The sequence below is a fragment of the Meleagris gallopavo genome, chromosome 2 (assembly GCF_905368555.1).
Source record: "Meleagris gallopavo chromosome 2, MGAL_WU_HG_1.1, whole genome shotgun sequence".
Classification (NCBI taxonomy): Eukaryota; Metazoa; Chordata; class Aves; order Galliformes; family Phasianidae; genus Meleagris; species Meleagris gallopavo.
The window spans coordinates 55,013,543-55,026,105 of record NC_139405.1 but is presented as its reverse complement, the minus strand read 5'-3'; the positions used below and the strand labels follow the sequence as shown (position 1 = coordinate 55,026,105).

The 12,563-nt window shown below is 34.4% G+C and overlaps 1 protein-coding gene across 1 annotated transcript in view; it reads right to left on the bottom strand.

Moving 5' to 3' along the window:
• The window catches only part of HBS1L (HBS1 like translational GTPase), a 64,554-nt gene that overhangs the window by 47,790 nt on the left and 4,201 nt on the right, over window positions 1-12,563 (bottom strand). Inside the window, exons 3-4 of the mRNA XM_085217253.1 lie at window positions 12,298-12,435; window positions 8,713-8,907 (exon numbers count right to left, since the gene is read on the bottom strand). Of these exons, the coding sequence (XP_085073379.1) occupies window positions 8,713-8,907; window positions 12,298-12,435 (333 nt within the window). The remainder of the gene's footprint in view (window positions 1-8,712; window positions 8,908-12,297; window positions 12,436-12,563) is intronic.

Sequence of the window (12,563 nt, the reverse complement as noted above, 5' to 3'; positions counted from 1 at the left end):
AAAATTGGTAAGATACATAACGTTAAGTAAACGCAAGCTAAGCATCTACTTGTTTTGCTTGTGGGTCATATTCTTGAAAATGTCCTGTCTTCATATCAACAACCTGAATACCTGCATTATTAATAAAAATCAGAAATCAACAATAAATGTCAGTGAATAAATACTTGCTATAACGTAGTATATAATAATACCTAAATAATAAAAATACTTGCTATAACATAGTATGATAAATATACTATTAACGGACACAAGAAAAGCAATATAGTTCAACATCTAGAAAAATAGACCTACACTCTATTCCTAGATTATCTGGCACATCATGAGTAAGGCTTTTCAGCTTCCTGTGCTTAACTTCCTATTTAGCCTTTTTACTGTGTTTCACCAAATATTTATACATGTAACACTATGAAGGCCCTGTTCTACCATAATACAAAATAGCCAGTCCCCCACACAGATAGTTCAACTATGACAATGGCACAATTTGAAAATGATTCTTCTACCCCAACGCCAAACCAAACATGCTCAGTTCACAGTATTTTTTTTTTATTATTTCCTGCAAGGAGTGCACATTTACAGAGATTTGACCTCCTTCTTGCTCACACATCACTAAAACCAAAAATCTTAGTGTCATAAAGTGGTTAACAATTCCGTTAACAGTGCCTGAAATGGAATAGAATCTTGCTCGCTCACCAGTATCTGTATTTGTTCTCTAATACTAACAAGGGTAACAAGAGATGAAAATGTAGTTTAGACAGAAAAAGCAAACAGATATGAAATGAGTATGTACAGAATGCAGATCTTTTTTGACTAAGGCACCATTTTTACATAAATATTTTTGAGAAATTTGAACTTCTAGAGAAGCCACTCTGACAACAGTGAGAGCAACCATATTGCAACAGTGCACTTTCACAGTGAAATCTGAGCAGCACTAACAGTCACTGCTTAGAAAAAAGTGGATACCTGAGCAGTGCTACATACATGACAAACATCATTGCTTTAAAAAAATATATTAAGATTTTTTCATTCTTTGATTTTATAGACCCAGAGACTCAATATAGCCAAATTAAATACTAAGATCCATCTTCATCTACTACTAACATGACAATGAATAAATACTTCACTAGTAAAACTCTTCTCCAGAACATCCATATTCTTACTGTAGAAAAGAGTCTTCACTAATGTGAAACTCTTAAACTGCTCATGAAGCATGAATTCTCATTAAAAACACATCATTTTAATCTTTCCAGTCCACAATCATTTTACATGTTCTTGTCATCTTCTAGTCACTTTACTACCAGAAAGTTGCAGAGAAGAAAATGAGTTATTCCGTAAAGGAATAATGATGCCAACAGACTGCAGACATACCTAAGAAGTCAGAGGTTTAATTTTAACAGACCATTTTTAAGTATGCAATGTAATGTTTCCACAAACTAAGTAATGTATATTTCTCTAATGACAGACATCAGAAACTTACAAAGAACTTCATAAGAATCATTCATTTCAACAATCACTTAAAATCACACAAACTCAATTAGCTTTGACTTTTGGTAATGGAAAAAACAAAAAAGTACTTCAACAAACTGTGTAGATAGAAGAGTAATTTGGTTGTACAGCACAGTAATATTAAAATACAGACTCCATTCCCTCTGAACTGCCCCATTAAGATAGCAATCTGTGAAGCAGAAGAAAGCTCTCTGAAAATAAATAATACATCATTGGCTTTGGATTTTATTTCATCTCTGTTTTCTAGTAAAGAGTAAATACATTTGTTTCACACAAAAAACGATTCTCTTAACTTCCCTACAGCAAATGCTGTTAGGTCAAAACCATTAGGATACACAGAAGTATATACAACTTAAAGCAGTGACATTTCCTCATCATCTGAACATAAGACTGTACTTCATGAATTGAACATAAAATCTACTTCAGAGCTTACCAGCTGTCTGTATTTCTTGTAAATAAGAGTTACCAATAAAAACTATCTCAATTTTCAAAGAAAATAAAGCAGCAAACCCTCACCTTTTCAGTACTTTGTAATTCATAGAGTAAAAACAAAATTCTTCAAGTGATGAAATTTGGTGGGCTTTGTTGTTTTTTCCCCCCTCCCTACCACAACTCAATCAATGTTTAATATAAAGACTGTTTTTACAACAATTTTAGAAAACTGGGCACTTTAGATTTCAGACATGACTGATTGTGTATCTAACTAAACTACTGTCCATATATAATATACTGTGATAAACTGTACATACTCCATAAAAAGAATTCATATCCTATCATCTTAGAACTATTTTGAATAGCTATTCATTTCTGCAGAAACTGCTCTGAAACTTTCTGCATAAGTGTTGATTTTTAGAAATTGTTGATTAATGAAAAATGAATTTGAATCACATGACTGGAGGAAAATGTCAGAATAGAAACTGCAAACTCCACCCACCTGCACCAACTGGCCTCTTCAAAATATTATTGTACAGCAGTTCCAGAAACTGAAGTACCTTGCTGCTTTTTAAGATCCCAAGAATTGTCTGAACAATTCAATTAGAAATTACTCAAATAGCAATTTCTGAATTAAAAAAAAAAAACAACAATAACAGTTATGTGAAGTTTGGTCTCATTGTTCTAAAATTGGAATTTTCTGCTCCTAGCATCCTATAAGCTGAGAGGGAACAAAGCACCAAATTTTCTGTTGTGATTCAAAAAAACAGGTAACTGTTATTACGTTAAAGAGTATGCAGAAGCAATCATTTTTTGAAATCCTACTGGGGGCTATTTTCATATTCTTCTCATATTTTATTTTTACTTTTAATTTGCCCTGATTTTCCAAAATAGGTTCTAATAGAAATAAAGGTCAATTCACACTCGTTTTCCAAAACATGTTCTGGTAAAAATCAGCTAGAAAAAGAAACTCAGAAGAGGTACATGGGAGAGATGCTCAGAAACTTTATTTAGTAGTCTACTGTAGGACCTTCTACCATAACAAAGATCTAGAAAGCTAGTATTATTTTGTGCCTTTTTCTTCTTTCACTGATATCCTTTCATTTTTAAGACCCTAATATGGTTTTAAAATGCTATCAAAATTATCAACATAACTTCAAACACCTGTTTGGAACAAAAGCAAATTGGAGCCTGAATATAGTATCTGAAGCTGTATTAGCATGCGTCGGTTTCTGCCCTACTTTCTCCAAGGCAATCTTCCATTGAAAAAATGATGCCTGTGCAAATCTAGGCATGAATTTCAGTGTTCCCACAACAGCAGCAATTACAGAACATTTAATCACAACTCTATTGTATGAAGAAATTAAGAAACTGTAATTAAGACTGCATTTTCAAATACGCATTTTATTTAAGCATATAAAGCAATATCCAAAACATCATTTCATATAAAAAAATAAATCAGTATCCACTTAATTAAGAATAATGTGCAAAATAAATTTAATGTATGCAATACCTTAGAAATATACAGTCCAAATACCAGAAGCCATATGTCTATGTAGCTTGACATTCTCTCTTACATGTCCATATGTCAACATAGACACAAGCACTTTACAATGTTAATGTGTATTCCAAAACAAATACAACTAACCCATATTAGACAAAAATACAAAGTAGCTGCAATTTGAAGGGAAAAATTATATATACACACCAATAAAATAAGATTATTTTAAGCATAAAACAGACAGAAACAGAGTTGTTATACAAAAATGCCATATATCATTATATTTATGGAGTATTCTAAGAAAATTAAATCCATCACTGATAAAAGAAACCTGGTTCTCATTAACGAGATTAAAGAAATTAAGGAGTAACAACAACACAGTAACACCTTTGGTTTAAAAAAAAAAAAAAAAGTAAAATTTTTGCAAGTGTTGAAATAGCCCCTGCTGAAAATTAATTGGAAATCAGATTTATTCTTCATTTAGGCATCCTTTTAGTGCCCAGCCTACAAATTTGTTTAATTCAAGCCTCGTTTCAGGATTCAGAATTACAAACTGAAGAAAAATCCCTCCCCTACTCCTTATACACAGAAAAGCATGCATTGTTTCTTCAAGATCACTGGCAATACTGAGATACATGCAAACAAAAAAATATTTATACATGAAAATTTAGCTACCAAACAAGATCCAAAGTTTTTTTAGTAAGATATCAATTCCATAGTAAGAACCCCAATAAACATATGATACTGGCCTTGGGCTTCAGTCACTTATTCAAAGTTTCATCTGCATGAAACCCATGGCAAAACTGTTCTAAGTACTACACATTGCCACCTACTTCTTGCACATGCTTTCCAAATGCATCCATAGTTTTATATTTCCCTGTATGTCCCAGTACTCAGCTCTAAGTTTATTACAAATGCTAAGAAATTTCAGGCAAAGAACAGCGGACAAGAGATTGAGAAAGCAGACCAAGACCAAAAAGTTTAACACGAAAAAGATTTAGAGGAAAAAAAAATGTTACAAGAAAAATTTAGAAATATACATATTAGAAATCTCTACCTATAAAAACATTAATTAGAGCCCCAAGAGTACACAGAACATTAGAAAACAAAAAGATCTCCAATATATAGCCAGGCATGCCTTCAGCAAGCTTTCCATTACTACTTCACATACAGAAATTAAAATTTATCTACTAGAAGAATATAAACCATTAAAAAAAACTGCTAATTTTAGCAATAAATTCTCCAAATAGGACATTTTGCCTCAGTGGGAAAAATACATCTGAACTCTGTAGCAGTGAGAAGTTAATGCTAACTACAGAGAAACAGACAGCTATAAAAAGTATTTAATGCAGCTCAGAAAGTACAATTTGCCACTAAAACTGATCAGTGAAATAGTATACAACCTATATAGACTTCTAGGATCTAATTCCCTCAAGAATATGAATCTAAGAAGGATCAAGAAACTACATGGATGTTAATTTATGGAAGAAAGGTAGATCCTCGACCTAAAGACAAAGGAAGTACAACAATTCTGTTCCTGCTCATGGGCTTACGAGAACACAGTGTGAATGCTGGATTGTATTGCTTATATTTCAATGCTTTAAGGCACTTGAAACAAGTAAGGATACAGATGACTAAATTTAACAAGTAATCTAGAACATAAACACGTCAGCACTGTTATTAAATAGAACTTTTATTAGTAAGAATTAGAAATATGAATATCATTTGAGAGGTCAGAGGTCAAATTGCTGACAGTCCTACAAAACAACAGCTAGCATCAACTAGACAAACAAGTAATTATACAGAATGTGAAATTTATACCTGAGCACACTGGAACTCATCCTGTTTTTATTTAGAAACAAAATTATAGTGCAACCTGAAGTCAGGAATCAACTTAAGTTTTTGTCGTATCTTTTGATATAACACGCTAAATAAAAAACAGATTAAAACTGGATTAAAACTGTATCTACTTTTCTATACAAGCTGCCAAGTTTGTTACGAATAAACGTATTACAGTACCCAAACAAATGTATTTTTTTAGTTGCAGCAGTACCTCTATTGCACATTTTGCTGATTAGAATCTAAAACACTGACACTGGAAATATATCTAAAGAATTTATGTACACTAATGTATACCAACATAAAGACACACGCATCACTAACTTGACTAACAAGGGCACCAGAATCTGGTCATCAGCTAAAAACGTCAGTTCTAGATGTCCTAATTCAGATCTTCAGTGTAAAGCTTTGAAATAACAGTGACGGGTGGCAATAGTAGAAAACAGTATGTGTACACCACTATGGAAGCTCTCTTCAAAACAGACAAGAGGCAGATATAAACAGCACCTATGCTTTTTGTCTGAAACATTTTCTTCCACTAAGAAAAGACACCCATGCTAAAGTTAGAAGTTAATTGATAGAATTCCACTAAAACTTCTCATGAAACATGTGCCACATATTTATCTACAAAACGGCTACAGTAAAATCCTGAAAACCACATTCTGACAGATGACTGGAGAATGGAAGAAAGGGAATGCAATTCCAAATGTAAGCGCTTGCTCCCCAACAAATTTGGTCCTATTGAAAACTATACATGTCCTATTACAACTTTCAATCAAAACCTGAGGTTAGTGAGGCTTTTTAAAAATGAAGGATTTTCTGTCTAAGTATAATAAAGTGGTGACACTGAGGAGAAATAATGGATTCAGGAGGGGCAGTTTAATAGCATACCTTATCAGGAGATTAAGCTTTAAGAGCATTTAATAAAACAGTTGCAATCTAAACTGATGTTCCCACACCCCAAACTACACACTACATAGCAAAACTGAGTTATTTCAAAAAATAATACTTCAGTGTTCTTCCCAAAGAAACATATATACACATACCCCTAGACAGGTGTTTCAAGAAGTCCAAAGAGGTTTATAAGATATTGTATACGCTATACCAATATACTAAAGTTCGAGACTTCACAAAAGTTAAAAAAGTTAAATTGTAAGTGAAAATTAAGCAAAAATAAAGATATTCAGTGCAACAGTTAAAAAGTTCACGTACAAATTTGTTATCAATCTTACAGTGAGAATTGTCACATCAATTAAAAAGAATTTAAAAACTCAATTCTGGACTGTAAATAGGTCCTATGAATTTCTTTTTCCAACATACCAAGATAAAAACATTGATTTTTTCCCTTGTGCTACTTTCTTGTAAAAGCTTTTTGTTGATTAGCTTTTACAATATCATCAGGAGATGCTGTTTTGAAGTCAAATGGCGTTATGGCTGTTTTAGGAGCAATTTCCTTAGGTTTTACATCTTGTACCTGTCTACTGTACAGGAAAGCTTTATGCATACCAACTGTGTGTCGCTTATAACCTTTTGGAGGATAAGGAAGACATAAAGTTAAAGCAAAAGCTGAAGGTCTTGCACACAGAATCTTCATCCATGAAAGGGACAAGTCCTGCCTCTTAGAAGTAAACCCTCTTCTGCTCTTATTTGCTTTACCTAAGCCAGAACATTTTCCCTGCTTTGCCTTTAGAAGTTTTGTTTCAGGAATTAAGACATTTGACTGTTCTATCACATTCTGCTCTGCAGGTGCATTCACATTTTTTAAAAGGACACTTAAATCAATGTTTGTTCTTTTAGAGGGCCTCAATTCATTTACACTGAGTACAGAAAAGTCTGGTTTTTGTTGAGCATCATCTACTTCAATAGCCTCTGCTATTAAATCAGAGAGCGTTAAGTTCTCAACCTCCTTTAGTGGAGAAACTGAAGAAAGGGCTAGAGAAGACAAAGATCCTGTTAAGTCTGGCATCTCACTTGAAGTTTGTGGTTGACTTACTAGTTGGGATAACGATGAGGTTCCCAAATTCTCATCTGTGATACTTGCTGTTGCCTGGGTATAAAGATCAGCCAAAGAATAACAGTGGCTTGCACCGCTTTCCTGGTGCTCCTGAAGTAAGTCAGCCAGTGATGTATTTCCAGACCTTAACACTGGCAATGCAGCCATCTCTGAAGAGGGGCTTTCTTGCTTTCTACTTTGCACAAGTGAAGAATAATTTTCAAGTTCATTCTTTCTATTTGCAGTATGACTGACTTCATTATCAAGAGCCAGTTCTCCTAAAGCACTCATTACACAAGGACTGCAAAAATTTTCATTACTACTGCCATCAAAAGTTTCTGAGGCAATAGACGGAATACTGTCTTTAAGACTCAGAGAATCACAAGCCACATTCTGCATCAGCAAGGATTTCAAGTCCTGTGCTTCCTTGCATTTCAACTTCTTAAGTGAAGAATTTCCAGATGGGTTACTTCCTATCCTACAGCAAGCATCTTCACTGTCAGGAATTGAACCTACTACACTTGCACTTTCTGATAGCTGATTCTCTGTCTCATTCATAGGCTCACAAAATGATCCTTTACAAGTATCATCGCTGGAAGAAGACAGAACAAGTGAAGAGGATTTTGATCCTTCCTTTTCAGATGAATATATACCAGTTTTTCCAACATTAAGGAGCATTTTGTCATTTGCAATTAAGGAATAACAAGCCGAATCAGTTTTGGCTGTGAAATTTCCAACCTCTGGTTTGTTGGAGCTGTCAACATTTTCTACTGCACAAGAGAAACAGTTTTTATTAGTAAGTAATTCTGGAAAACAAAGTAAGTCTCCTTACCTTACAATAGCCAAAAATTTTCAGATGGAAGTACAGCCACAACAAAGTAAGTAGAGAGCAGCATCAAAAAACAAACAAACAAACAAAAAAAAAAAAAAAAAAACAAGAAGAAACATGAAAAGGCATTTAATTACAAAGTGTTACTCAAAGATATCTGCTGTTCTACAACTAAATTATTGTTATTTACTGAAATACCTACACAACTTCACGAATCAGCAAGTAGAAATCAAAACAAGAAAGTTACTGTACAAATTATACACACACACACACACACACACAAAAAGTATCACTGTGGAATGTCAGTTTACTGAACAAAGATTGAAAATATAAGCTAGGACATATTTTCATTAATTAAGTCATACATGAAAATTCAGAAATTTACTATGAAATGCAGATGGTTGCTTACATTCTGAATTTAAGCTGACAGTTACACCAGTGAAACATACTGCTTCCTTTAAACACTTTCAGAACAAGGAAATAGCAGCTGGCATCTTTAAGATTTCCAGTAAATTGCTAACGCAACAGTAATCATCCTCACAGCCTGTAAAGCCAAAATTAAACTGTATATACACATGAAACATCTTGAATGCAAACAATCCAATAGTAGCATACCTTTTGTTGTCTTTCTTACAATCACAGCATCCTCATCCTTGGTCTTCAAATTTCGCTTACTGTCTTGTGAAAGCACAAGATCTAAAGCCTTCTGTACATCAAATTTACTATCCAGTACTGCTTGCACCATTGCCTGGTCTGGTACAGACTCCGCCAAAACTTCTCTCATTTGATCAAGGCATGAACTAAGACGAGCTATAAAAAACAAATTACTATTACAAACTGATACAAAATAAAGTTTTAACAAATCAGTCTAACTACAAAGACCACACATCTGATTAACAAAAACAGGAGAGAAATACCACAGTAAGAGATAAAACCCTCATAAATTAATTTTAATCTCATTTCTTTTCATAGTAAAATTTTATCCCTCAAGCCCTGGAGAATATTTCATTCATTTCAAATATTGCAGTAAGGAACACATCACTGACTACTATGTATTTATTAGTCTAATAAAGTCTCAACATTGTAATACTTTGATGTTATAAAACTAATTGCAGAGTAGAAATACAGGTAATCACCTTAAAATTACTCAAAATCGTTTAATAAGTTAACACAGAAATCCATTTAACAGCCTGTTGTAAGTGTTTACAGGAGCTACAACTTGTATCGAAAGTAAAGCAGCGTTTTTGGAACGCTCAGGCCCTAAAAAATTGAAAAAGTTTAAATACTAGCAGATCTGGATGAATGCAGCAGCTTTCAAACTACCTCTTCTAGAATCAAAAAATATTTTTTGGTTCATAAAATCCATTTATAATATATTCCTACACTCCTGTGAAAAACACTACAAAACATACAGGGAAATGAAAAGAAAGCTTACAAAATCAAATCCTAACGTTAAAAAATATAAAGAAGTTATTTTCACTTTCCAGGACTTGAGCATAGTTCAAAATGAAAGAAAAATTACACTAAAGATACACTCACAATAGAAAAAAGTGTTTTTTCCTCAGACATCTTTCACTTTTCAATTTAAGCCTAATGACACAGTTCTCATCACTCTCACCAGTCTTTTTTTTTTTTTAATAAATATTTTTGTAATTTAGTAAGCCAACTTCCTCAAGTTAGAGTAACCAACAAGGCTGACAACAATACTAATCTTGACTAAGATAAGTTTCTTAAGTTCTGACATCCCACATAACTAGAGACAAAAAATTTAACAGGATGTTACTTCAATGGAAGTAATGAGCTGATCTCAAAGACAAAAACCTAACAGAACAGAAGAATATCTTGAATATCACTGTTACTGCCAGTTTCAGGAAGACCATTAAAACAACAGTAAGAAAATTCCTTATCTGAACAACTCCTCAAAGATGGCAACACTGAAAGAACTCTGCTAAGCAAATCCAATACTACAGAACTCCACACGCTTACTTACATCAGCTGTCTTGATGCAGAACGAGTACTGGTAGAGCCCTGGACAATGTCTTAGTTTAACATTTTATTGCCTGTCAATTAGGATGAATAATCTCCAATTCCCTAGCTTGATTGCAATCAGAACTCTTGTATTAATGGCCAACTTGTCACACTTTTCCAAGTGCTCTATGACAATATCAAAATAAAACAGGTCTTATGAAAAAACACCCCTGAACTCACAGGAAATGGTTATTGCTAGTTTTCCCTTCCGTCTTTTTCCTTTATGTCCTGAATGAGTTTCCCCATTCACATATCACTTCTTAGTAACTGATGGACCTTGTCAAAAGTATTATGAAAACTCAGTTTATGGCACTGTCTAGATCACAGAATCATAGAATGGCCTGGGTTGAAAAGAACCACAATGATCACCTAGTTTCAACTCCCCGCTATGTGCAGGGTTGCCAGCCACCAGACCAGGCTGCCCTGAGCCACATCCAGCCTGGCCTTGAATGCCTCCAGGGATGGGGCATCCACAACCTCCTTGGGCAACCTGTTCCAGTGTGTCACCACCCTCAGGGTGAAAAACTTCCTCCTAATATCTAACCTAAGCCTCCCTAGTCTTAGTTTAAAACCATTCTCGCTTATCCTATCACTATCCACCCTCATAAACAGTTATTCCCCCTCCTGTTTATACACTCCCTTCAAATATTGGAAGGCCACATTGAGGTCACCCTGGAGCCTTCTCTTCTCCAAGCTAAAGAAGCCCAGTTCCCTCAAGCCTTCCTCATAGAAAAGGTCTTCCAGCCCTCAGATAACTGCATCTAGACTGGTTCTTTCCAATTATCTTCTACAGCATCATTTCCTGCTACAAAGCATATTACACCCCCAATTTATCATATTTACCCATGTCTACGCATTATCATCGATTCTACAAATTCAACTGATATTAAATTTAGATTTGTCTATTGTTCCAGAATTTTCTGCAACGTATGTTTTGAGTACCAAATTTCATTTATACATTTTATTTTCTATTAATTTTTCCTATTCATTTAACAATACATTTTGTGCTTACTAACGTAAAAATAAGTTATTTGGAATATTGAGAGTTAAAAAGTTAGCTTTAATATTTTGGAAAGAGACTTGTAAATCTTTTCCACAGAACATTTAAGATATTACGTAGCAAGTTTGAAAAACAAAAGCAAGTATTCTTTCCCCCACCACTCAGCACATGGAACTGGGCTTTTAGCATTGAACTTACAGCTACAGGATCAAGTGGAAATCAAAGACTAATGGATTCAGTACAGCATTTGATAAAACTGTAAAGGATATGGGTAGCTAATGACATCGTTTCAAGGGAATGCATCACTTCACACCTCCCAAATACTACTACCTACCATTTTTGGAATGCAATATAAGCAAAGACCATTCCATGTACAAATACTCTTTCTTCCCTCATTCCATTTGTGGAGTAAAGATACTAAGCTACACAGATGTTTGGTCTAAAACAGTACAGTCGTTCTTTTGTTTATATTTCATATCAAATCTAAATATTTTCAGTAAGAAAGCTTTCCTGGTTATATCACTAGTCCATATCACGACATCATGCAACAGGCTGTTGGATGCAGAGGCACAGTGCACTGTGGAGCTGTATTTCCTGATTTTGTCTAGCAGTCTCACGTGAGTTCTGACTCCCCAAGAGGAAGATCACTAAGATGTACTGCATTTCCCAAGAGCCTTCACATGATCTCCAATTCCAGGTGACAGGGACGAGGGCTTCTTCTGGGAGTTAGCAGCACAGAGAGCAGCAACGCAGTTCTGGCCTTCCCCTCTCTCCCATTTGAGTTACTAATCATAACTCCCTTTTCTTATTATTACCTTACATTCTTTTATTTGTAGTGAATTTGTTATCTCTCTCTACCTTAATTGGGTCATTTTTTTTTTTCCTTCACACCAAAAGGAGAGAAAGGGGCCCCCCTACCCTGTCACGCTTGAAACTGCTACAAAAGTAAAAGTATATTTCAGTGTAAGCAAGCGAGATACAAGCATTATACAAAAGGTAGTTACAAGCCTGAAGAATCACCATGGATGTTACTACCCATGAAGCATGTAGTTCTAATACAAGAATTCAGAATATCAAGTGGTAAGTCAGTCGTGTAATACTGAGTTCAGACTATTTAGTCTACTTTCAATCACATGAGATAGGTCTGAGTATTATTATTTTTCTATCGTTACCTCTATCAACTTCAGTCAACTGATGATTGGGTGTAAAACAACCAGCAGTATCTTCCGTATCCTCATAGCCATATTCCTCTTCCAATGGCTCAGCAAACGTTGCTGGTTTGTCTCGTCTTGAGTAGATAAACTGAGCTGCTACATTAGGTAAAAATTCAAGTATTAAAAAAAAAAAATAAAATACAAGTATTACTTGCTCCTTTAAAAACAGAAATGACAAGAAAAAAAGTTAGGATGCTGAACTGTTTTCACCACAGTGAAAAGAC